The sequence below is a fragment of the Anolis sagrei genome, chromosome 1 (genome assembly GCF_037176765.1).
Source record: "Anolis sagrei isolate rAnoSag1 chromosome 1, rAnoSag1.mat, whole genome shotgun sequence".
Lineage (NCBI taxonomy): Eukaryota > Metazoa > Chordata > Lepidosauria > Squamata > Dactyloidae > Anolis > Anolis sagrei.
The window spans coordinates 194,760,726-194,787,278 of NC_090021.1; the positions used below are offsets into that span (position 1 = coordinate 194,760,726).

The 26,553-nt window shown below is 39.4% G+C and overlaps 1 protein-coding gene across 4 annotated transcripts in view; it reads right to left on the bottom strand.

The window, feature by feature from the left end:
* The window catches only part of UBR3 (ubiquitin protein ligase E3 component n-recognin 3), a 101,656-nt gene that overhangs the window by 62,659 nt on the left and 12,444 nt on the right, over window positions 1–26,553 (bottom strand). For all 4 annotated transcript variants that reach the window (XM_067471652.1, XM_067471647.1, XM_067471646.1 and 1 more), the window contains exons 2-16: window positions 26,370–26,509; window positions 24,467–24,625; window positions 23,099–23,242; window positions 21,661–21,701; window positions 20,022–20,088; window positions 17,194–17,324; window positions 9,727–9,955; window positions 9,295–9,474; window positions 6,526–6,659; window positions 3,820–3,906; window positions 2,346–2,411; window positions 2,164–2,253; window positions 1,338–1,466; window positions 1,190–1,242; window positions 429–562 (exon numbers count right to left, since the gene is read on the bottom strand). In XM_067471652.1, coding sequence (XP_067327753.1) covers window positions 429–562; window positions 1,190–1,242; window positions 1,338–1,466; window positions 2,164–2,253; window positions 2,346–2,411; window positions 3,820–3,906; window positions 6,526–6,659; window positions 9,295–9,474; window positions 9,727–9,955; window positions 17,194–17,324; window positions 20,022–20,088; window positions 21,661–21,701; window positions 23,099–23,242; window positions 24,467–24,625; window positions 26,370–26,509 — 1,784 coding nt within the window. The remainder of the gene's footprint in view (window positions 1–428; window positions 563–1,189; window positions 1,243–1,337; window positions 1,467–2,163; window positions 2,254–2,345; window positions 2,412–3,819; window positions 3,907–6,525; window positions 6,660–9,294; window positions 9,475–9,726; window positions 9,956–17,193; window positions 17,325–20,021; window positions 20,089–21,660; window positions 21,702–23,098; window positions 23,243–24,466; window positions 24,626–26,369; window positions 26,510–26,553) is intronic.

Here is a 26,553-nt window from a genome sequence, read left to right on the forward strand (position 1 = left end):
CAGGAGAGAATGCTTCCGGAACATGGCCATACAGCCCAGAAAACTCACAGCAACCCAACATTCAGGCTCTCTAGGTTTCTGTGATCATGCATATCTAGAAATGATTAAAAGTTAATTATCCCTTATCCATAATGCTTGAGACAAGACTTTTTTGAATTTTGATTTTTTAATTATTATTTTGGAGTACCTGTTATTTGTTTTTTCATACACAATGAGATTCCTTGGAGATGGGACACAATTCTAAACATGAAATTAATTTTAGTTTTCATATATACCATATTCACATAGCCTGAAGGTAATTTTATTTTTTTATCATTTTCTGTGTGAAACACTGAAAGCAAAAATGAACAATTTTGGAGAATTTTGGATTTTACAATTCTGAATAAAGGATGCTTCAGGTGTGTAATTAAAGTAGGAGCGAGTCTTACCCAAGTGTAATCGGAGACTTAAAAGAATGACAAGAAATGTCAAAGCGCCTTCTAACATTGACCTCTCATGTTCTGAATCTAGGACAGTATTCTGATGTTGTGAAGCCATTGTTAAGAGGTCAACCACTTTGAACCTATAGGTAGGAAGAAATAAAATTAATAAAATTGGTTACTGTGAACAATGGCTGTTAGGAATTATGGGAACTGAAATCCAAAATCCCTGGAGGGCCAAATTTTGTCAAACCCTGCTCTAAATAGTACTCTAAGATATATTTGTATAATCTAGAGACTAAACCCTTATTCCTATAAATGTTAAATGGGAAGTTCCTTTTGAAACATTATACATCAAAATTAGATATTAAAATAATACTAACAACAAGCAGAGCACACTCATTAGCATGGAGCAAAATGATTCCATTGAAATTACGAGGAATTCCAGCATAGAGTGATTCTGCCATCCACTAAAGACACATTTCTTTCTCCAGCTGTTTTTCCTGATTACTTCCTAATTATTAACATTATTATTTACCTCTACTTTTAATGAATTGTTTTATTGCTCTTACAGTTTCAGCAATGTGTCTTCAACTGTATCTTTTTATCATTAACCACTTTGGGGTATTTGCAATGAAAAGTTATATTAAATGTTTATTCATATATCATAAAAATAATGAGTTGCAACTTCATGGCCTTTTTCTTTTCACTGCTTTTTCAAAATGTAATTTACATTTTTTAAATTTAAAAAATAACATGCATTAACTCACCTTTCAAAAACTGAGGAAATAAAATAGTCTGGGTCAAGTCTAGATGCGCAGATCTGTTTTTCAAAAAAGCACAATATGTAGGTTAGTTGTCACTGTTCAGCAATCTACTGACGTAGAGCAGATGAGGTCACAAAAATTACTGACCTACCTGTAACAGATAAATGTCAGGATCAATCATGGAATTACAGAAGTGAGACTGGACATATGTCATGGCTTGTCCTTTAATCTGCAGACCATTCCTCACCCACATATTACTATGGATTTCAGAAAGGCTTGCCTAGGGGGAAAAGCAGATTTTTTTTTAATTTTTGGCTTTGAGAAGTTATTGCCAAATGCAATCAATTGTTTGAGTGTGCCATCTATATTTCGCTTATTTTTAAATAGGGGAAAGGCTTAGAAACCCTCCCCCCCCCCCTCTTTTTAGCATGTTAACAGTGTTTTTCCAGAATGTTTCAATCAATACTGATATATTTAACTTCTGAGATACCATAACCTAAAGGAATCAAAATATTACTTCCACTCCCTTGTCCTTCACAAATAATTACAGCAAATGTAATCCAGGGAAATCTCAAATATGTCAGAGAACTGGATGTTTTCAGTGTAGCCAGTGATAAATTGTTCCATGGGATCCAGATGCATTTTGTTAAAGTTGCAGTTCCGATTCTTAACCTTTTTCTGTGTTTCTTATTTCTGTATTGCCATGCCACTACAAAACAGGATAAGTGAGCAATATCTCTCATTAAAACCCTTAAAGAAACTCAGAAAATATTAATAAAAATCCTCTTATGAAAGACTGCAAATAATTGGTATAGCTATATGTCTGTACACCACACACTAAAACACTGAGGTTCTCATCAACTGATCAGACATTCAGCTGCAAATAAGTGAATGTTAGGTAATTCTGATTGTTTTATCAATTCCGGCAATTTTACAAAAATGTTCACAGTATATTTAAACCAAAACAGCAAAGTTACCTGAATCTGGAGTGGATGAACCATTAGCTTCATCAACATCTCTTGGTCAGGAAGAAGAGAATCCAGGTCCAGTTCTTGGCATTTAACAGCCTATAAAAAAAACCAAGAACACATTCACTGGACACAAACTACAACTCTACATAAACAACGTCCATTTTCTCCCCCCCAAAAAATGAGCCTACCTTACTCAGAAACATTGCATAGTAACGATGCAATGGCAAATGGAAAGTGACTTGATTAGGTGTAGGCTGCAATGAAAAGAGAAGTAATTTACCATCAAAAATGATTAAGCTATCCTTGCGGTATTAAACTGCTTCATGCATTCTTTCCTCTAGATTAAAGAGGAACTCAGAATATCACATAAGAAATTTTCATAAGGGTTTACTGAATTTCTGCCCCATGGTGTTTGAGACCCACATCATCTCATTGCAACTATCCCAAAACACATATCCAAATAACTTAAAAAGCAGAGTCAAGCTATAGAGCTGATTCCACAAGGTGGAAGAGAAAATACAGGTGTGAAAAATATTCTCATCAGTTTTGATGAAGGCAGTTTAAGAATCCTGGTAATCATTTTTCTTATCCCAAATATAAGCATATTTTTGCACCCGTAGCCAATGTAACACGAGACACTGTATCTTCCAAAATGTCCATGCAACACTAAAATCCTCTGCGCTTGCAACTATAGCAAATAGCAAGTATTACACTAGTTAAGAAGAACCTTAAAAAGTTCTACTTCCACTTAAAATGTATACTGATTTATGAGAGTATGTGTTCATCTGTCTGTTTTTGCCACAGTTTCAAAACCACAAACCTTTGAAACTTGGTCTGCATACTAAGAACACTTTAGGCATGTGCAAGTCTGAGCTACTGGGGTTTTTCTTTCACCAGAGGAATGCATTTTAGCAAATTTAAATCATCTGTAGAGTTGTGTGCCATCTTTGTGTACTAGGAGGTTGATGTTCCTAGACATCAAAAAGGAAGCTGCCATCAGGCCTGCCACATCGGTTTCTCCAGAGCACCTCTGATCAACTCTACATGATCCAGAGGCACAACAAAGAAACAACATGCAGGCAGAGCTAATGCTTCCTTCTTCAAATCCCTCACAATCTATGAAAAGTAAGAGGACATAAACTAAGGAGTGCTATATGCAGGTATGGGAAGCACCAGGGTGAAGGAAAGGCTGAAAAATTATCAAACAAAACCAGAGGAGAGAGAATGGATTATTCGGAACAGAGGGAAAAGGAAAGAGCACTGGGGCAAGGAGAGAAAAACAGGAAGATAGGTGACTGACCATACAGAAAGGGCACTTACAGGAACAGTAGAGAGAGCATCAGTGCAAGGGGTGAGGGACTAAGGAACTTCTAATGTGTGGAAGGGGGTACATCTAAGCAAATATAAAATCTTTCAGAACTCACAACAAAAGTGAAGAATTTAAGAACACAACATAGACCATTTTCTAATAAACAGTTCCCAAATGGAGCCACCATAGGAAAACACACTCCTCCTATGCTTAACCTTTGTGAGCGCACAAAAAAATCCAAAGCATATGAATGTGTGTAGTCAGGATTTTTGTCTTATTTTAATTAGAAAGATGATATGAAGACACTTCCCATCTAACCTACAATACCAGGTTTAATAATAAGATGCACATACCTCATCTACAAAGTTGATTGCATCAAACCAATCCTGAAGTGCTTCCAGACAGTATCTAACAACGTTTCGTGTGTATTCTTGTGTCTCCTGAAAAAGGATATGAAATGTTACAGAAATTGAAACAATACTTGTTCTCAGCTATTACAGTGACAGGCAAGTTGGGGCTTCTCACATTTTCCTTGTCTCTAAAACACAATTTAGAAAATAACAGTGTCTATTACACATCAAGTAATAATTCTTAGAAAAAAATTGGATAATTAAAGATATGGTTGTTATATTTTGTTTCACTGTTAAAAAATAAAGATGAGAAGGAATCTAATGGCACCAAAGTACTCGATTCCTTCCTCAGCTTCCTTTTTATGCTGTACAATTGTAGTGGTTCCCAGCCTTTGGTCCTCCAAGTATTTTGGACTTCTTGACAATGGGCCAAGTTGGCTGGAGCTTCCGGGAGCTGAAATTTCAAAAACCCGGAGTACCAAAGGTTGGGAACCACTGATATAGAGAGTCATTCAGATAGAATCAGCAGTCCTCACTAGCAAATGGCAAAATGCATCAACCAAAAGACTAGATTTAATACCTAGAGAATTGTCTGATTTGTAATTTTACCCCCCAAATCAAATACTCTAATCATTTTTGGGGGCATGCTTGGGGTCTTGCATACTTCACTCTCTGCTTTCCTGTTTTGGAGAGATAATGGTGGGTATGTAAGCTAGAAAATTTCTTTTAGGAGGAAAAAATGTTTTCCTAGATGCTATTAGACAAAATTTACTTTTTAATTCAAAGTTCCCTTGGTTATCTTTCTCCACTCTGGTGAGGGAATAAGAATAGTACCATACAATCCCAAGGCTTTGTCTAATCTCAGCCCATGTTTAACCCCAAAGTCTCAGAACAGTACCATACAATCCCAGTACCATACAATTAGGGGTATACTTTATTGAAATATCACTGTATTTCAATATTGGGGGTGGGATTAGAACAATCAAATCTGATAACAAAGTCAAGAAAAAAAAACTAATGCTGACAAGCTTTTTTACCAATTTTAATCACATTCTATGCTGTCACATAAAGAAAAAAGTATTTTTCTAATTTTATTTACCCAAAAGAAAAAATGCTTTCGTGATATTATTTCTGTATCACAGCCTGTATCTGTATTTTTGCATTACATTGCTAGGAAGATATTTTTTTTAATTTTTTTAATTATTTTTATTTTACCAAAAATAAGTAAGTACTCTATTAACTTCTACAAATTATCAACTAAGTGCCTGAAAACACTTCTCAGTAATTGGATAGCATATTTTTGATTGATTGAGTGAGTGAATTTATGTCCCACCTTTTGCACAAAGTGAGAACCAAGTTGGCTTATGAATGCCATGGCGCTATTAATCGCCTTAAGCCTTCATTCCAAATAAGTCCTGTTTTGCCTAACAATGCTAGTAAACACAATGGTCTTCTCAATGGGTTTTGTAGTTTATCTCTATTTTATGTGGTTAGATTTATGTGGTTAGATTCCACTGTGGGGAAAAAAGTCTGATGTGAAATATTTATTTCCTGTTATTAAATGTCATGAAGACATGAACTAGTTCTCATGAGTCTCTTCAGATAATATACTCTAACAGATTCTGTGCATTCAGTGATACTGGGAAAAGATCTCATATTTTCACGTCCTATCACTCTAGATATGAAGGTGAACCAAGGCAACATTCAGATATACTTGCTTGCCCTGAGAAGGTGCAGCTTTGTCCACAAAGGCTATTTTTTTTCCATGTTTGCCCAAGAGCAGCCAGGAAATTGGTTGATTGGAAGAGTTTTTTTGTTTTGTTTTTATTTTTGTGTTAGAAGTGACCTGAGAAACTGCAAGTCGCTTCTGGTGTGAGAGAATTGGCCGTCTGCAAGAATATTGCCCAGGGAATGCCAGGATGATTGATGTTTTATCATCTTATGGGAGGCTTCTCTCATGTCCCTGCATGAGAAGCTAGAGCTCAACAGACGGGAGCTTACCCTGCTCCCCAGATTCGAACCACCAACCTGTCGGTCGACCAGTCCTACCAGCACAAGAGTTTAACCTATTGTGCCACACCCATCTACTCTTATGTATTCAGGCAAAGGCACTGCAGCATCTAAAATAGGACTTAAATTGGTGTATCAAAGTTAAAATCAGTGCAGGCCACCAACAGGATACTGATAAGTGAAGTCAAATAAATCTGAAATCTTCATTTTCCTTCTAACCAGGCATGTTAAGAATACTGAGAAACAAATCATCCTGAGGTTGCCAGGGTTGGTGATGCATATAGTTTGAATAGGCCCCATGTAAATTCATGTGTCTAGCTGAATTTCTGGTTTTTCATTTTTACTTTTCGGCTGTCCAGAGAAATTACTGGATAGCATATAATTTTTTTAAAAAAAATTAAAAATATATGCTATAGTACAAATATAGATAAGGAAAAAGATTATGGTATTATGGGTCAAGAAAGTTGCAAGTATGTACCCCTTTCATTTAAGACTGGTTAAAGTCCACATAACCAATCCTCCTAAATACTCTGTTTCTAACTTATCTTTTCCTACAATTACATCTAATGAATAACTCTCAGGTTTTGGTCCAGATATGCAGACCAACTTACAGGAAATTTCAATTTGCTACAACTGCACATTGTTGTTCAAAGTACTATGTCACAAAGAACCATTCAAGGAAAAAAGAGCTCAACTTACCCTGATTTTGCAATGTGACAGTAGCCCCCACATCGGCTGGGCACAGGCCTCAAGCTCAGCAGCAAAAGCAGCATAATAAGTCTGGGATTCAAACTCAACATGCTCATTAAGTTCCCTCTTGTTTAAATTCATCCCTTAAAAAAGATTGAGATAATATTGTAAAATATTCCACCTAAACATTATTCTACTCTTGCACACCCTTTGTAAACAAGAAAACCTGACATACGCTAGGCAAAGGCATGTGGAGAATATACATCTTGTTTAAGGAACATGTTTCTCAAAGTGTCATACTCTTAGTGTTGTTGGTTTCTGATGGAGAGCAATAGTGGGCACACACAGTCTGGGCAAAAGTATGATAGCTGGGACTCAATGTTGGCTGCGCAACGTGGGTCAGACTTGCACTCACGAGTAAGTGAGAGATGCTGGTACGTGCTATAAACTTAACTATTGCTAACTGCCATTTTTTACGATCCTTCACTAAAAGTTAATTTAATTACATGTGGATGAAGCGTCCTATAAACTTAATGCTGTTTCACACATGTCTTCGCTTCTCTAATTCTGAACCGCACTGCGCAATCAGAATTGGATCCCAGCTATCACACTTTTGCCTACAGTCTGTGAACTACTGCCCACTCACATCTATAAGCAGGTCATACAGAAAAGTTTAGTTGTAAAACACATGGTTACTTCACCAAAAATGCTATACACAAGAATCCACATGTCTTCTGAAGGCAAGAAGCCCAGTAATCTAGCAAAATGAATTATAGAATCACAGAATAATAGAGATGGAAGAGACCACATGGGACATCTAGTCCAATCCCCTCCCATGCAGGAAAAACACAATCAAAGTACCCCAAACAGATGATCATCCGGCCTCTGTTTGATAGTTTCCAAGGAAGGAGCTTCCACTACACTCAGAGGCAGAGAGTTCCACTGTTGAATAGTTCATACAGACAGGAAGCTCTTCCCAATGTTCAGGTGGAATCTCCTTTCCTGTAATTTGAACCCATTGCTCCAAGTCCTAATCTTGTCCTAGTCTCACCTTGATCCGAAAATAGTCTTAGATTTCAATTATTGCTCTAAGTCTCTAATTCTCATATATATTATCATATATATATGATACCAGTGTTTATAGTACTTCAGAATCAAGCCAAACTATCAACAGGCTCCTGTCCTAAATTGCTGTCATCATCATAAGAGGATCATGAATGACTCACAGGGAAACTAAGTACTATCTGATGGTGGTAGCGGCAACACTGGAAAGGGAAGTGGTATTAGTGGCACTATTGTAGAAGCTCACTAAAGCTTAGCACAAGCCCAGATTGACTACAGGTATAGCCCAGTTAACAAATTAGATGCGTTCCTGAGCATGTCTTTAACAGAAATATTGGTAGCTGAAACAGAAATAACACTAAAAGGACAGTAATAGGTTCCTGCAAATAGTGGACAGACACACAAGGTTTGAACTAGGAGGATGTGTGAGGCTTAAAAGGCAACTGAAGTCTAACCCTTTGGAAGCAACTGGTTACAACTAAGTGGAGTTGGAAAGTTTTGAATCAAATTAAAGGGGAAAGAGAATGTCTTCTAAGCTGAGAAGAGGTCACTGCTGACTGAGTAATCAATTCAGTCCTGCTCTATGGGAGCAGCACAGGGTCCAGGAATTCTCCCCATTCCACATGCCATTAGGCTTGCCTAGCTAGTTCTGAATTTGGGGCAAGTATGGTTTTTCTAAATTAAAAAAAAAGCTTCACCACAAGAAGTTTTGTAAACTGAGGTATGGCTGTAGTTGACTTGAAGCCTTTACGGCCAGTGTAGATGCTCAAAGGTTTGATGTTATTTGACATTTGAACTCATGCACATCCATCACACTAGGATCTCATCACATTAGAGCTTAAAGAGTAAGTAAAGAGTCTTTATACTCTGTGGCTGCCTATTGCAGAACTCTGAGGTTTGTAGTTTAGGGAGGGGCCTTTAAATTGCTCAACCAGAGAAATCCTGGGCTTCATTCAACTACAAAACCCCAGAATTCTGCACAAGGCAGCTACAGGGTTTAAACACTCTTTATCTAATGTTTAAGCTCTAGTGTGATAGTGCTAAGTTATGAAGCATTAATGGGCAACCTGGGGTGTGCAGATACTTCAGATGACAATTCATATGAACACAAGATAGCATGTCTAATTGTTCAGGATTATGAGAGTTGCAGTTTAAAAAATCCTGAATATCTCACTGTGGACCTAGCCCATGATGTTTCTGGCTCAGATGGTAGTATTTCAGATTTTGCAGTACTAGAACTGATGATATGTAACACCAATGAGTTCTAAGTGACCTCATTTAAATCGCCTCTCCTTGTACAATGGTAAACCTAAAAACACACTATTCTTTAAATACCATGTTCAAAGTTAGATCACAAGTTAAACTCTTTGTCATGAACAACAGTTTTTGATTTGAAGAAAGATTTGTGTTTTTAAACAGAAGATTGTACCTGTTTTGAAATAGGATAGTTTCCCCCCCAAATCCACCTCCCAAAAAGACAAGTTCCAATTAAACCTTGAGCCTCATACTGGGAGAAAAGTGAGATATAAGTGAATAAAATAAATTAAAGAGGAAGTAGATTTGGCAGTAAATTATAATACTTACAGATAAATTTAGATGAACTTAAGGCCACACGGTCAATATTAAGTCACCTGCAAACATTCTTTTAATTTTTCATCAAATTTTCACCACATAGTCAAAGTTAGTTCAGGTTGAATTAAAGAAAGCATCACATACCTTGAAAAAATGACACAAAGTTCATCCACGTTACTAATAGCCTGTGATCCTCCAAGAATTTCTTAGCCACACTCTGGTGTGAAAGGATATTGATGAAATCACTTACAAGAGGCCAGTAAGTATTATTCTTCAGTAATGATTCCCCACAGTTCACTACCACATGTAAACTGTTTTCCTCATCTAAAAGAAAATTAATTTTTAAGGATACCAAATGTACATTTTATAAAAAAAAAAAAAACATTCTTGTATAGTAAACAAAATTCCTCTATATATAATTCACTTTCACTGATTTATTGTATCTATAGCCTGCCAAGTTTGTTTTCAGTAAAGTCAGAGCAGGTGTTGCACTTGTAAGTCATAGGATTACAGTACATGAAAAAAAAAACTTTTATGTAAAAAAAATCTTAAAGGCAAGATCTGACTTCAACGCACCTTGGAGTTCACTTTTAATAAGGCAACTCTCCATCATATACAGCAAGACTGTAACCATAATATCAAGCAGTTGGCATTCTTCTGTCACTTGCCGTGCTAGCTCCTCATTGCTGAACAGCTGGACACTAATGTGTACAATTCTGTTTGACATGGTGTCCGATTCATGGCTTTTCTTCAGTGTTTTCATAATAAAAGCATAATGCTGCACAAACGTTTTAGTGAAAGCAATCTGCAAGGTAGAAAACAAATGTTAGCAGAACAACTTGCTTCTTTCATACAAATCTCAGTATTCTTTCACTCACAACTCAATGCTTGAAGCTCCCCAGAGAGTTCACATAAAAACAAATAAAATCATAAGTTGCTTACCTGTAACTGTGGTTCTTTGAGTGTCCGTCTGTGAAATTAGCACATATGGGGTCTTCTTGTGCGCCTGCGCAAAAAATCGGAATATTCTAGAGTTTTACTAAGTTTTTAAACCAATTAGAAACCCCGCCCACCACCCCCCCTCCCCCCCTGGCCGTATAAGAGGCCCCACGGCGTGGTTTCACTTTAGTTCCTTAGCGCCAGACAGCAACCAAGGAAAAAGGAAAAACAGGGCATGACCAGAGGGGAGGATGGGCGGGTTCGTGCTAATTTCACAGACGGACACTCAAAGAACCACAGTTACAGGTAAGCAACTTATGATTCTTTGTCGTGTCGTCTGTGAAATGAGCACATATGGGAGAATAGCAAGCTACTAACCTGGAGGTGGGTCATGCCACACAGGAAAAAAGTACCGCTCTGCCAAAGGCTGCATCTTTTTTAGCCGCCAGGTCGAGCTTGTAGTGAGAAGCAAATGTTGAAGGCGTAGACCAAGTTGCTGCCTTGCAGATTTGGTCAAGAGGTACTCCCCGAAGGAAAGCCTGAGAGGCAGAGACTGACCTCGTGGAATGAGCTTTGATGTGAAGTGGTGGCTCTTTTCCCGCTAGTTGGTAAGCTAGTCTAATAGTGGATATGATCCAGGAAGAGAGTCTTTGGGACGTTACTGGGTGTCCCATTGTGTCTTCCCTGTATTTCAGGAAAAGTCTAGGGGATTTCCTATATGATGCTGTGCGATGTATATAGAAGGAAAGTGCTCTTTTAACATCTAACGAGTGCAGTGAGACCTCCAACTGTGAGGTCGGATTAGGAAAAAAGGACGGTAACGTGATGTCTTGGGACATATGAAACTGAGACACTACTTTGGGTAAGAAGGTAACGTCCGTACGGAGGACTACCTTGTCCTCGTGAAAACGGATATATGGGGGGTCTGCCCGAAGGGCAGCGAGTTCACTGGACCTCCTAGCAGATGTAATGGCCACTAGGAAGGCCGTCTTCCACGAAAGGTGGGAGATATGGGCTGAAGACATCGGCTCAAAGGGGAATTTAGATAACTGGGATAAAACTAGTTCTAAACTCCATGGAGGCGAAGGGGGGGAAACAGGTGGGTAAAGGTTCTTGTAGCCTCTGAGGAACAATTGAACAAGGTTATCTTGAAAAAGGGACGGCAAGTCCGCCTTCCTTCTAAAGGAAGATAGGGCAGCTACATAACATTTAACTGATGAAAGGGAGAAGCCCTTGGAGGCTAAGTGAGAGAGGAAATCTAATATCAACGGGATAGAGGCCAGAGAGGCATCTCGGCCCGAATTCTCGGCAAAGGTTTTAAAGGTAGTCCACTTGTAAGCGTAGGCTCTCTTAGTAGACGGCCTTTGGGCTGCGAGGATTATGCGTGAGACTCCATCCGAGAGTCCTACTGTGGCTTGATCCTCCATGCAGTCAGGTGGAGGGAGTGTGGATCTGGGTGTTGGATTAGGCCGTTCTCGATGGTGAGAAGGTCCGGGGATGGTTGGAGCCGAAGAAATTGGCCTTGGGAGGCTTGAAGTAATGGTGCGAACCATGGTTGGCGGGGCCACCACGGTGCAATCAGAATGCAGTCTGTGTTGTCTGCAATTATTTTGGCTACCACAGAGGGTAGGAGGGGGAGAGGGGGGAAGAGGTACAGTAGGCCGGGGTTCCACTGAAAGAGGAAGGCATCTCCGAGACAGCCTGGGAATGCGTGAGGGTGGAGCCTCGCGCAGAACAGGGGGCAATGTGTGTTTGTTGGTGATGCGAAGAGATCTATCTGGGGTGTGCCCCAGAGGTTGGAAATCATTTTGAACTTTGAAGGGTGTAAGTGCCACTCGTGGTTGGTCCTTGTGGACCTGCTTAGTGAGTCGGCCAATGTGTTGTCCTGTCCTGGTAGGTGGATGGCAACTAGGAATATTTTCTCTTTGATGCACCATTCCCAGATGCGGGTTGATATGGACAGAAGGGTCTGGGAATGAGTTCCTCCCTGTTTGTTGATGTAGTATTTGACGGTGGTATTGTCCGTCACTATTTGAATTGTGCGGTTGTATATGATCGGGTTGAAGGCCCGAAGAGCTTTCTCTACCGCTATGAGTTCGAGGGCATTGATGTGAAGTTGGCGTTCCGACCCGGACCAGCGGCCGCTGATCTGGAGGTCGTTTATGTGCGCCCCCCACCCGGACGTGGAGGCGTCGGTCGTGAGGGCCATGGTCGGTTTGGGTGTTTGGAAGGGCATTCCCTTGTTTACATTGTGTTGACTTATCCACCATGAGAGGGAGTTGAGGACAGATTGGGGGGGGTGGAGGATAGTGTTTTGGGAGTCTCTGTGAGGGCGGAACACTTGAAGGAACCAACTTTGGAGGGGCCTTAGCCGCAGGCGGGCAAAAGGAGTAACACTGGTGGTAGATGACATGTGGCCAAGGATGGATTGGATAGCCCATGCAGAGGCGCATTTGCGGCCTTGAAGGCCCAGAATGGCTTGACGGAGGTTGGCTAGGCGGTCTTCTGGGAGATAGGCCTTTTGGAGAGTAGAGTCGAGGACAGCGCCTATAAACTGGATCCGTTGGGATGGGGTGAGGTGGGATTTTTCTTGATTCACAATGAGGCCCAGTTCCTGTAGGAGACATAAAGTGTAATGGATGTCAGATGACAATTTAGAACGTGATTTAGAACAAAAAAGCCAGTCATCCAGGTACGGGAAAACCGTGACCCCTTGCTGGCGTAGGTGTGCTGCTACTACAGACATGCATTTAGTAAACACTCTGGGAGAGGTAGACAATCCGAAAGGGAGGACATTAAATGAGAAAAAACAGTCATCTATCGCAAAACTGAGAAATTTGCGATGCTGGGGTCGAATTGAGATATGGAAGTATGCATCCCGGAGGTCTATGGTTGCTAGCCATGACCCTTCCGGGAGGAAAGGGAGTATGGTAGGTAGGGTGACCATCCGGAACTTGCGGGGCATGATAAAGGTATTGATCTTCCGAAGGTCTAGGATGGGGCGAAGACCTCCATCCCGCTTGTCTACAAGAAAATAACGGGAGAAGAAACATGAAGAGGCTTCACAGGAGGAAATTTGAGAAATAGCTCCCTTTTGTAGAAGGGAGGTTACTTCTTCCCAAATGGCAGGGGAAGGCTGGGTAAGTAAAATATTGCCAGTTGGAGGGTAAGTGTGAAATTCAATGGCATAGCCTCTATCAATAATATCTAGTATCCAGGCGTCAGATGTTATGGCCCGCCATGCAGGGAGGTACGGATGAAGTCTGTCCATGTAAAAAGGAAAGGGTGGGTTGGGTCTAAGGGATGAAGAGGGATTTGGATGTTCACTAAAAACGACGTTTGTTATTGTTAGACGGTCTGGTACCGCGGTACTGACCCCTGGCAGGAAGAGGTGGTCTCCTTGTAGATGTAGCCGGTGAGTAAGGGCGTCTTCCTCTGTAGAAGGAGGAGTAGTAAGGTCTGTGGTAGAATTGAGGCCGCTGGTAGTAGGGTCCCCATCTCTGCTTTTGCTGGTATGGAAATGGCTGCTGGTCATATTTGTTTACTGTTTGTTTCATCTCATGAGAATGTTTGAGTTGAGAATCTGTATCTGGATTGAACAGGCCCGCTTCATCCATTGGAAGGTTTTCAATTAAGGTGCGGGCTGACGGGGAGAGAATGGCGGCACGCAGCCATGCATGGCGACGTAAGGCCACTGAACCAGCTATGAGCTTGCCAGAAGTGTCAGCAGTATTTTTAGCCAGGTCTTTTTGGAGTTTGGATAGTAGTAAAGCTTCCTGTTGGAAGGCCTTAATCAGTGGTTGGTCTGTGGCAGGTAATAAATCTAGGTAAGGAGTCAGCTTGTTCCAGAGGTGGGTTTGATAAACACTCATATAAACCCCGTAATGAGCCATGCGTGCAAAGAGGCATGCTGAGGAGTAGAATTTTTTGGCCATAGTGTCAAGCTTCCTTCCCTCTTTGTCAGAAGGGGAAGATTGGTTAGTTTGTATAGGTTTTGGTTGAGCATCTGTCACTATGGAATTTGCCTTAGGCATCTTGGAAAGCCAAGACTGTGATGTAAGGTCAATCCGATAAAGATTTTCTGCTCGCTTGGGGGTGGCTGGCACCATGGATGGTGCAACTCCTGTTGTTTTTAGGATTTTTAAGAGGTAAGGTAAGGTGGGAAGGGAGGTAGACACTGGAGGTTGTTGTTCAGAGGTAGTAAAGCAAGGATCCTGAACCGTATCAGAGGGTTCAGGAATAGCTAAGTTAAGGGCTCTAGAGAGTCTTATCAGTAAGGCTGAAAAGTTTTTAAAGTCTTGGAGTTGTTGAGGAGTGAAATCAGTGTCAGGTTGGGGGTCAGGGAGGGCAGGAGTGTCATCATGGGACTCTAAGTCGATTGCTTCAGAGTCAAGCTGAGGGCGAGGGGTTTCATCCATGGGAGGGTCTTCTTCCCGGGGGTGTGGTGGAGGGGGTGGGTGAGTAGCAGTGGCTGAGGGAGGCACACGTGGAGGTTGGGGATAAAGAGATCTTTGGGGATCAGTGAGCCCATGGTCCCTATAGTGGTCTGGAGGGGGATAGTAGAAGGGATAGGGAGGATATGGAGGGGGAGGGGGAGGGTAGAGATGATAAGGGTATTCAGGGTAAGGATAAGGAAGAGGTTGGCGCGGCGAGTGAGAGCGCATGCGCTTCTGCGGGGGTGGAGAAGGGCTCCGAGAGTCATCAGGGGAGGCGGAGCGACGGGGCCGCGGGGAGCGCTCCCTGCGCGAAGGCGGATCCACAGGAATATTGGTCAGCGGTACCGAAGGGGCAAGGCTGATCAGGATGGGAGGGGGAGAGGGCTGGGAAGGAGGGAGAGGAGGAGGCGATATCTCCGGATCCGGAGAGGCTTGGCCATGAAGGTGAGTGGAAAGGAGTTCAAGGGGGGGAAGGTGGGGGGGATTTTCAATGTTTAAGAAGGAAGCCAGCGATTCCTGCTCCTGGTGGGAGGGAGGAAGAGGCTGAGGCATCGGATCCAGAGGAGGAGGGCTCAAGGGCTGATTGCCAGTGAGTTGCCGTCCCTTTTTCTGTTTAGCATTTTTTTCTTTTGATTTGCCTGACTTAGAGGCTTGTTTAGAAGGCTTGGATTTCTTCCTCAGAGGCTCCGTGGAAGGAGCGGAGGGGATGGGTGAGTCAAGCCTATCTCCTGATGGAGAGGGAGGCTGCTCTATTTGTGTGCTGGGGGAGGATTGCCTGGGCTCAGCCACGTGGCGCGCAGAGCTAGAAGGAGCCTCCGGGGCCAATGCTCTCTCATATAACAAAGCTTTCAGCCTAGCATCTCTGCTCTTACGAGCCCTAGTGGTGAAACTTTTACAGATTTCACAAGTCTGTGGGCTATGAGTTTCGCCCAAGCACAAAAGGCATTTAGAGTGCCTATCGGCATCAGGGAGCGTAGTCCCGCAGGCCGAGCAGTTTTTAAAATATAAAGTAGACATCTAGCCTGAGAATGGTCAGTCAGTCCGAGTCAGGGCAGGAGAAGATCAGCGTCGTCAGTCAGAATATATAGTTCAATAGCCAGAAATCAGAGGAAAGAATAGACCGAAGATATTGCTGTTGCGCGGAAAAGGAACTAAAGTGAAACCACGCCGTGGGGCCTCTTATACGGCCAGGGGGGGAGGGGGGGTGGTGGGCGGGGTTTCTAATTGGTTTAAAAACTTAGTAAAACTCTAGAATATTCCGATTTTTTGCGCAGGCGCACAAGAAGACCCCATATGTGCTCATTTCACAGACGACACGACAAAGAACCATAAATACATAAATAATGTAACAGAAGAAAAAATAGTAAGACTTCAAAAGCCAAGGAAAACCAAAAGCTTTTTACCTTGTGCAATCAAAACATAGGCATCTAAAGGTGAATCTGTACTATAAAAGTAATGCAGTTTGACAACATTTTAAGTGTCATCCATGGCTCAATATTATGGAATCATGTGAGTTGTAGTTTGGTGAAGCACAAGCACTATTTGGCAGAGAAGACTTAAGACCTTCTAAAACTTCCTATCCTATGCTTCCACAGCACTGAGCCATGGCAGTTAAAGTGGTGTTAAACTGCATTAATTCTACAATGTAGATGCACCCTAGGAAATTCATTTCTTGATCAGAACTACTACTCTCTTCATTTGGCACCCAACTTGCTTCAATGCCACCAAGGAGAGGGGCCTGGGTCAGTATATTTGGGAAGTCCTCCAAGCAACATAGCCCCAAACTATTTAAGGTCTGTAAAGTTTAATACTCCTTGGATCAAATCCAAGGAGCAGCGTGAGCTCCTGCTGTTAGCCCCAGCCTCTGAATTTGAAAACATGCAAATGTGAGTAGATCAATAGGTACCACTCCGGTGGGAAGGTAACGGCACTCCATGCAGTTATGCCAGCCACATGACCTTGGAGGTCATGTCTATGGATATTCCCTCTGCATAGTATCAGATTAGATGTCTACTAGTAAATACCCACAAACTAGTACGAATATGGTGTTTGTGTCAACCAGAGAAGAAATTCATATAGTATTTCTCACTGTAATTTGTTAAATCCCCTGCCTCAGGTAGCTAAGCAAATGGAGTGGGGAATTTCAATGAAAAGGGCCATCAACATATCCCAGGGACTACACTGAATGGAGCATATTGGCAACATCCCAAACCACATATCTAGATGACTTCCCCTAACAGTTTCATATTAAACAGTACAGAAAACAAAACTGCAAGTCAATGTGAACCCTGAAGAGCCACTAGCTATGTTTATTTACAGAGAGCACAGTGGTAATTTTTAAATAAATGTATCTGCTCCTTCTAATTTAACTCCAATTTATTATCCAATTTATTATCTTTCACAATATTTTTACATTTTTTTTAACTAGAAACACTGCTAGGGGAAGGAATGCTGAATTTGGACTTTTTCCATAATAGTATTTTTATGTGCTTGCAAAATACTTTAAAATTGCAATGTGATAGTACTATCTTGATAATGTTTATGCTGGCATTGAATTGTGCCTTTTGTAAGCCGCCCTGAGTCCCCCCTCGGGGGTTGAGAAGGGCGGGGTAGAAATGCGCGAAATAAATAAATAAAATAAAAAAGACAAGCAAAAACACATACATACCTTATAATCTTGATCTGGAAGCATGTTGAGTAAGAAAGTTACCATTTTCTGTGGAAATTCATATTTTATTGTCCAAAATAATAATTCTTCTAGAAAACATTTATGCTTCAAAACATCCATGATGGACTGATCTAAATAGATAAACAAAAAAATTACAACTGGGAGGAGACTGAGGCAAAGACAAAGCATCAGAGAATGCAGTTACACCAACAATAATATTTTAACATTGTTAATTAACATTTCTTGGCGACTCAATAGAATACTACACACAATGCAAAATCCAAGGATCCAGAACAGGGATGACTAGCAGGTGACCCTGCTATAGTTATTGGGCTACAACTCCCATCATTTTTAGCAGACAGCTAATGTTGAGGAGCAATGGAAACTGCATCCAATGAATCTATGTTTCCCATCGTATCTAAAGTTTATTGCTGAATTTTTGTAGGTGTGATGATAAAAACTTAACTGGATCAACTTAATGTACTGAAAATACAAGGAAGGAGACTTTCAATACAAATTTTATATAAGCTTAGATTTTACGCAGTAACTGAAAATCCTGTTTTATTCACAGCAGTTTTTTTATCATGTAAAAATACATCGAATTGTACCCAAAGTTTCCATATCGCTCTAATGCTGCTGATATCATCAACTGTGATCAAACTTCTAACAACTTTCCTCATTCCACATGTTTCATTACATGGAGAAGTTCCTAAATTTTGTTCCCTTGATATTTGGGGTTTCAGCTCCCAGAAGTCCTGAATGTTGGTCAAGCTGGCAAGGGCTGAAGTCTGAAACACCTGGAGGACTAAAGTTTGGGAACCATTGCCATAGAGCATGTATACAAGCAGTCCCCAAGTTATGAACAAGATATGTTTAGTAGGTTTGTTCTTAAGTTGAATTTGCATGTAAGTCGGAACAAGTACATTTTTAAAGTGTAACTTCAGATACACACGCCAACACACACATGCATAATTTCAATAGGATAGGGAAGGGTTCAGATGTCTATGGTGTTTGTTTTGCTGTCTCTGCCCCCATTCAGAAGATTTCACCTCACTTTCTGTCTCTGTTATAATTGGATTTTGAAAAAATCGGCTTGTTGTGGAAACAAGGTTTTGTGATAAAACTTCAGTGGAAACACCTTTTCCCCATGATAACTCTTTCAGGAGTGAATTTCCATTCTGAAGGGGAGATTTCTCACATTTCCTGTTGTCTCACCCCTGTTCCTAACTATGAGTCATTTTTAAGTCACATGTTTGAAACCCGGTAACTGCCTGTATTAAAGATATTCCTTAACTGCTGTTGTTTGTTGGAACTCAAAGATATCAGATCTTAGTCTCCCTAAAATAAAACCCTCTCCTCTGCCCAACTTTCATTCAATAATCCTTTTGCTTAAGTAACAAAGGGACAATAATTAATCACTAACTTATTATTATTATTTTATTTATTTATGCCCCACTTTATCTGCTCAAAACGGCTTGACATATAAACATCAGCACAGAATTTAAAATATACAAATATATAAAAATTAAAACAGAATTAAACACAAACAGCAGTAATAATTTAGTTTAAATCCATCAACATTTATTCAAAGTTAAAAACCACAACATCCTCTGACTAGATCTTAAACATCCTCATCTTTAAATAACTGTTTGAATAAAAAGGTTTTAGCCTGCCACCAGAAGGACAGTAGGGAGGGGGCCGTTCTGGCTTCCTTGGGCAGGGAGTTCCAGAGTCAAGGGGCAGCCACTGAGAAGGTCTGCTCTCTTGTTTTCAGCAACTCAGCTTGGGATGGAGGTGGGACAGAGAGAAGGGCCTCTTCTGAAGATCTCAGGGCCCCGGGCTGGTTCGTACAAGGATATGTGGTCAGCCAAATAGTCTGGACCTGAACCATCTAGGGCTTGAAAGGTTATAACCAGCACTTTGAATTGTGCCCGTTAACATACTGGCAGCCAGTGGAGCTGCTAGAAGGGGACTGTCCGCTCCCTGCAGTCAACCTCAGTGAGCAACCTGGATGCAGCTCTTTGGAGCAGCTGAAGTCTCCGAGCACTCTTCAGAAGCAGTCCCATGTAGAGTGTGTTACAGCAATCCAGATGGGATATAACTAAGGCATGTACCACCGTGGCCATATCTGGCTACTCAAGGAACGGGTGAAGTTGGTGCACCTGTGACTTCATGGAAAGTGTAACCCCATCCAGCACAGGCTGGATCCCTATTCCCTGGTCTGCCTTCTGACTGAAGAGGCATATCTTTGTCTTGTCTGGATTAAGTTTCAATTAACAACGACAGCCACTAGTTTAGGGTCAGGACAGCTTTCTTGGCATTAGGTGGAAGTAGTAGAGTTGGGTGTCACTCACATATAGGTGGCACCATACTCCAAAACTCCAGATGACCTCTTCCAGCAGTTTCATGTGTATGTTAAACAGCATAGGGGACAAAATGGAACCCTGAGGAATCCCACAGGTCAATGGCCAGGGGTTCGAACAGGAGTCCCCAGCACCAACTTCTAGGTACAGTGCCTCCCAGTCTCATAACAGTGAGGCGACCCAGGAGAATACCATGGTCAAAGATATTGAAAGCTGCTGAGAGATCCAGAAGAACCAACAGGGACGCACTGCCCCTGTCTAGCTCTCTGTATAAGTCATCCACCAAGGCAACCAAAGCTGTCTCTTTATACATTCAAGCAATTTTATTTAATATTCATTCAAGTTTCATTTCACATCTCAGATGCATACTGTTATATTGCATACTCCTATCAATGATTAAAAACTACAAGTAACCATAAGATACAAAACACAAGAAACAAAACACCACAATGCTTTGCCATGTACCTTTGGTGCTGCTGCTTAGCTTTACCCTCTTGCGCTTTCCTACACCTTGGCTACCATCCTGATCCTCCTGTGATTTTGAGAACAAAGATAAAACATCTTAATGGCAGATGCTATGTAAGTATGTTTTTTAAAAATAAAGTAAGACCAGTATCATTTATTTAATGAAAGACGAAATCTCTTTAATATGTATTATGTATTGAACAGATAATGTGATATTGCTGGGGAAAATTCAATTTTTGATGTGTGTTTTTTTCAATCAAAGTAAGTCATAAACTGTAATATGGTCCTGGGGCAGTAATTTATTACAGAAAAGATAATAAAACCTTAAGATTTTATGTTTTCTTTTAACTATTAAAAGTAAAAATGTCGTATTTGTTCAAAAGTAGATTATTCTTTGCTACAGTAACCTCCTTTCCATGTGTGCATGTGTATGTGCGTATCTGTATGAAAACATGTAAGTACAATCAAGAGTGTCTGAAACTAGAGGATAACATTAAAAAGTGATTTTAGCCCACGGTGATTGGTCACTTACATATGCAGGAAGTGCTTTAGTAAAACCTTTCTCATCTAACAATTAAGAGCTGTCTTGAAACTGCAATAATTTCCTTCCTCTTCTTCCCCTACACTGCTGTTTTCATTCTTGTATTAAACAGACAGTTTAATACAAGACAAGAGGATATCAGAAAGAAGCTTATCCAATAACTATTCAACCCACGTTACCACATGCTTGACTAAAAATATGAAATGTCTCCAAAAGAAAGAGCCTTTACTGTTTTCCATTATAATCACTTTTTCTCTTTCTCTCTTTTAAGATCAATCATTCAGATAGAAAGTAAATTAGACAGCAGTTTATACTGAAATCCTGAATTATCTGAAAATGCCCCCACTGAACTCAACAGAACGTACTTGTAAGTAAATGTGCTTAGAACGGTGTTAGAAGTAAATATATGTTACTCTTCTAAGCAATCCTGAAGATACAGTGTGGTATAATGGTTTGAATGTTGGATGAGAAATCTGAGAGATAAATATTCAAGTCCCTGTTCAGTTGTGGAAACCTATTGGGTGACCTTAGGAATGTCACATTCAGGCTTAGAGGCAGGCAATGCAAACCTCTTTTGAAGAAATCGTGCCAAGAAAACCTATTACAGAGTTTGTATCAGCTGGAATCAACTTGAAACTGCATAACAATAAAATAAATATTCTTAACAATAGAAACTACAGGAAACCCCCCTTTGATTGCCCTTACTATTTTAACCAAGCAAGGAAGACAGAAAGGTACACTGAACCCTTTCAATATAACACTAGTTAAAACCTGCTCAGAGCAAATGAAGATGACATGGTAATGAGGTATTTTCAGAAGTTGCTATTTACTCCACAATTTCCAGAATTGCTAAAATTAGTTCACTGAAAGTAGCTCAGTGAAAGTTGTACTAACAATAACTCTCCAGCTATAAGACCAAAAGAGCAAATATATAATCCTGAAAAGAGTAGTTTCAACATAATAGATCATATCAGTGAAACAAACACCCTCCTTGTTAGCGGAGACCAACAAGACAGGGGTAATTGTTTAGTTATTTTTGTTTAATTCAGTTGTTTTTACTTAACACTGCACTATATTTTGTTTCTAAACAAGTCTCACCTCATCAGAAGAGTCACCTTGCCCTGAAGAAGGTGTAGCACCTGCAAAATAAACAATTAAAATATTCATTATAGTTTACATTTAGTAGGACACACTGTTAAATGAGTTTTAGTTTGAAAAACAAAATCCACATATCTTCATTCATGAAAGTGGCATACAATACATATAAAATATTCTAATACAGAACTCTGAAGATGGCCATCACAACTGCTTCATTCTTACTTATCTGGTAAAAACTCAGAATACCAAGATTTAAATCTATAATAATTATACTAATGTTGCAATATTATGAAACCAAAACTGGGCCAATATTCTTATCATAAAGTCCATTTTACAACAAGACAAAACTGATGATCATAAATATATAATCCGCCCATGGGTCAAATACATTACAAACTTTTCCCCACTGCTACCTTGAAAGTCAGATACCATTGCTGATATCCTGCAAATCACCTCGAGATCTAATAGTAAATGCAACTCTTAAGTGCTTAGAAGAATGCACAAATGCAAGTTCTTGCAAAAATGACATTTGAATAATAATAATAATAATAATAATAATAATAATAATTTGCCTTTTCCTGCTGAAGCACTACCTTATCTACTTGCATTTGCATGTTTTCCAATTGCTAGGTTGGCAAGAGTTGGAGCTGATGGATGGGAGCTCCCCCCGTCTCGTAGATACAAACTGATAACTTTCAGGTCAGCAGTTCAGCAGCACAAGGGTTGAACTCCTTGCGCCACCACATATCCGAGTCATAATTTGAATCATAATGTAGCCATTCAAATTGCTACATCTCTTAATAAATATAATGGGACCTAGCATTTCCACAGTAATTCAACTTTGTTATGAAAAAAAATGAATATTCATCAGTTTTGGAAAATGAGTAACACCTCAAAAATATTTCTGTGCCCAGTAAAACATAGTAAATTCCAGCAAAAAAGCTATATATTGTTTAATAAAAGATTAAAAGTAATGTATAATTAGGCAACCCTATCATATATTATTATTTGTGTTTCATTTGATATTTTACCATGCTGTAAGTTGCCTTGCACTCCACTTGTGAAAGAAAAATGGAATACGAATGAGAGAGAAAGAGAAAGGGAGAGAGGAAGCCACTTTTCTTCCAGTTAGCCCTCCATATTTATGGATTTAACTTTAGTGGATTTGATTATTAGCAGATTTGATTAACATGTTTTCTCTTCTGATGTGAGTTAACCACAGAATCACCTTGGCTAATCTAGAGATTCCCAGAGAGATGCTCTCTCAGGTAAAGTAATTTTTTAAATTTGCATTTTTTTAAACTTTTGCAGACGTTCTCTAATCTCTACCCGTAACCCTCACAAAAGAGAGGGAGGTGAAATAAAATGTTTGGCTCCATTCAGTCCAAATGATACCAGGAAATACATGAATTCTTCATTTTAAAAGCATTATTCAGACCTTGAACTACTGAAGAGCTAGCTGCAGCTCCTGGTTCCTGCACTCCACTTCCAAGCTTATCTTCAGGAAATGTCAGTCCAGAACCTTTCAGAGCTACAAGATACTTTTCATGGCTCTTTTTCGCACATGCATTTTCGCCACTACCTGAAAGAGATTTCAAAGATTAGCAATCAACCCTTGCTGCTGCACAAAACATTTATACAATTCTGGCTACAACAATAAATACATATAATAAATTTACTGTGATTCATCCAATGCATGGGAATCAGGTGCTGTTCTTTGACTTGTTTTCAATAGGCAAATATTATAGTCTTAAAGTATTCAAAAGCAATATTGTTATTACAAATATCTGATTTCTCTTGATGTAACTCTTGTGTGACTACTGTGATTATATTGTAATTTCTAATTGTAGTCCCCCTCTTCCCTCATCTATATTACCTTGTGATTTTGTTAAAGCATGTTGTTAATTCTCAAAGGCTGAGATGTTCCTCAAACCCTTGAAACCATGAGAAGAATACTAGCAAGGCTTTGTCTTCTTCACTTGTAGCAACTTTCCCTGCTATTTTGTGAACAGGTTCATTATTTTATTTAGTTTTTGTCTGGCTCCTGTCTTCTGCAATTATTCTACTAAGGCTAGAATGCATTTGGAGACTTGGGAAATTGGCAATAGGGTAAGGACAGAAGAAGCAGCATTTAATCTAATCTAATTCTAATCAGGCATTCAAAATACTGAAGCTTTAATGGAGAGGTTGTGGGATACACATTTTGATATATCTTCAGTAATGTTTGAACTGTCAAATCTGCAACAACAAAAATGTTTTCTTGCCATGTAGTTTGAATAAATTTCTCATGAGCTATTTCATGCAGACTTTTCATGAGCAGTAATTGCCATTATTGAAGGAGATAAGGCACAGGAGTAGTCACTATCTTTATACCATCTATCTATTTATCATGCCTTTCAATGTCAGATGCAAGGTGGCTTACGCTAGTGTTGGTTAAAATAAAACAGAATTAACTTATGTAAACTACAAAAGTAAAAAAAAAGCAGATGAACACAAAATTTTGAAGTTTTAAATGATCTAAACTGTGAGGGTGGTGGGAATGAGTTGTCCCCTTGGCCTTTTAAAGTTGATTTCAGAAACTCACTCACTGAATCATGTTTCTAACAGGAGAAAAAACAGAAGAGATGCTCCATTTCTCTTTGAAGAGAAAAAGAAAGAAAAGGCAGAGCTGAGGGTATAATTTAGCCCACAGTACGGTACTGCTGCTCCCCTTATAGAAACAAGCAAGAAGGTGGGCTAATTTTGAAAGCATGTTAGAAAAATGCATGCTTGAGACTGCTTCAGACAAAATAAAACTCCAACTCACCAGAACTAAGGTCTTTGTAGAACTGCTGATTTGTTAGAACCTGAGTAAGGACTGAACGCATTGCTCCCCCCATTTTTGTCAGATCTTCCAAAAATGAGATGTGGGGTTCCAACATCTGAAGAACTTTGAGAAGGTCTTTTTCAGAGGGCAGATCAAGAACTGGAGGAAAAAACCAAACAGATTGCAAAGTTTGAGTCAAATAGATCTGATGATTTTGCAACATTACCATTGACTATTATGTTTTTTAAGAATACAAGATCATTCCTATAATAAAAACCTGAGAAGGTATGCTTGTCCAATACGAAGAGTGGGCACATCTTTCCAGATTAGGGGCAGGCAAAGTGTGCTCTACATGGACTTGCACAATACTGATCACAAGAATACCTCACTTAACAAAGCCTCCCACAAAGAAGTTCTTTTTCACAAATTCTTTTTACAAAAATCTAAACTCAATTATGTATGAATGACAAACAAATAATTGATAAAATACACAACTGTCATTAACATTTGTGATCGAGGATGAACAATCATAGAGTTGGACGAGACCACAAGGAGCATCCAGTTCAACCTCCTGCTATACAGAAATACACATTCATAGCACTCCTGACAAACAGCAGACTTATGAAAAAACTAAAAATATTGAGTTTAAATACATAGTCTTATTCACAACACTTTAGAGTTCACTATTCAATTAAAAGCTGAACCTTCTTTTTCTTTCAGGTTTGATGGGCAACCAATTAGAGAGGAGCAATGAAAGAATGCTTCAAATATTGATGTTTTAATCATTGATGTTTTAACGATTTATTTTTTAAATTATAATTGTTTATTTTATGGACAAATATGTGTATGGCATCAAATTGCTGCATGTTGTAAGGCCGCCTTGAGTCGTCTTCAAGAGAAGGGTGGGGTACAAATGTGATAAATAAATAATTTTTAACAGCTGCAAAAGTATTACATGGACAGAAATGGAAAAATGATCATTGACTTATAATGAGGAGTGACAACTGAAAGTGATTGTTTATCAATTTCCATTAAATCAATAGATTTTGGTTAAAGAAAAAGCATTAACTATGATTTTGAAATATTAGAATCCCTGATTAATGTTTTGAAATAAAAAGATGATGGCTCGATGAGTTCCGGTTTTTCTTAATTTATATGATTAAATGTACAGATGAAGTGTGACTTCTAACATAGATATTAGAAACTGAATCCTAAGAGTAAAATTATGTCAAGATAGTTAGAAGCCATCTATTTTTTCCCTTTTTGTTAGTTACAGTATTTATTATGTATTCAAGTGACCTAGAAATTTGTTGTCCGTGTATTTTCTCCTTTGGTTATTGTTGTAATTTATTGTTTTAATGATGGATGTAACTCATTTTTAATCTATGTGCAATTTTATTCAGTAAAAATGATTTGAAATATGAACTGCAAACAGATTATTGATAACGTGGAGGATCTCCAACATATTCATGGGGATAGGAAGAATATTTTATCATGTTTTTCACCAGTCCACTTTAGGAGTAGGGGAAACGTCTTTGTTCTATATAAAATGAACCAAAAGTCACAAAAAGGGACAAAATTATTCTGTGCTTCATTCCCCACCCCCAAAATCAATTAGCAGAATAGCAGTCTCAGGGAGCAGATGCTACCCCTTAACCTTTGATAGCACTTTTATCATTTTCTCCTGATATTCAATGTAGGTTTGTAGTTGGTTTCATAAACTTATCAAAATATTAAATTATATTCAAACATCATCTGCGTTTGAGTTGCAATTCATCAATTGGTTGGAATGGTTCTTTCCCAGAAAACCAGAGATCTTCTACACTTAGTTCACAAAACTAGCAAACAAAATGTATTTGTTGGGATAGTGATCTTTCTTCAGAAATATTGACATTATTCATACCTGGTTCATTGTAACCATCCCTTAAGTACTGGATAAGATAGAAGATGAACTGTGGAAGAACTAGTTCTGACATTATCAGCAGATCTTTTGGAACAGATGGAACTTCTGAGCTTGATTTTATCCTGTGCCTTTTGCAAAATCTGGAAACAAAATTAGATAGTTTAAAAAAAGACTGACAGACACC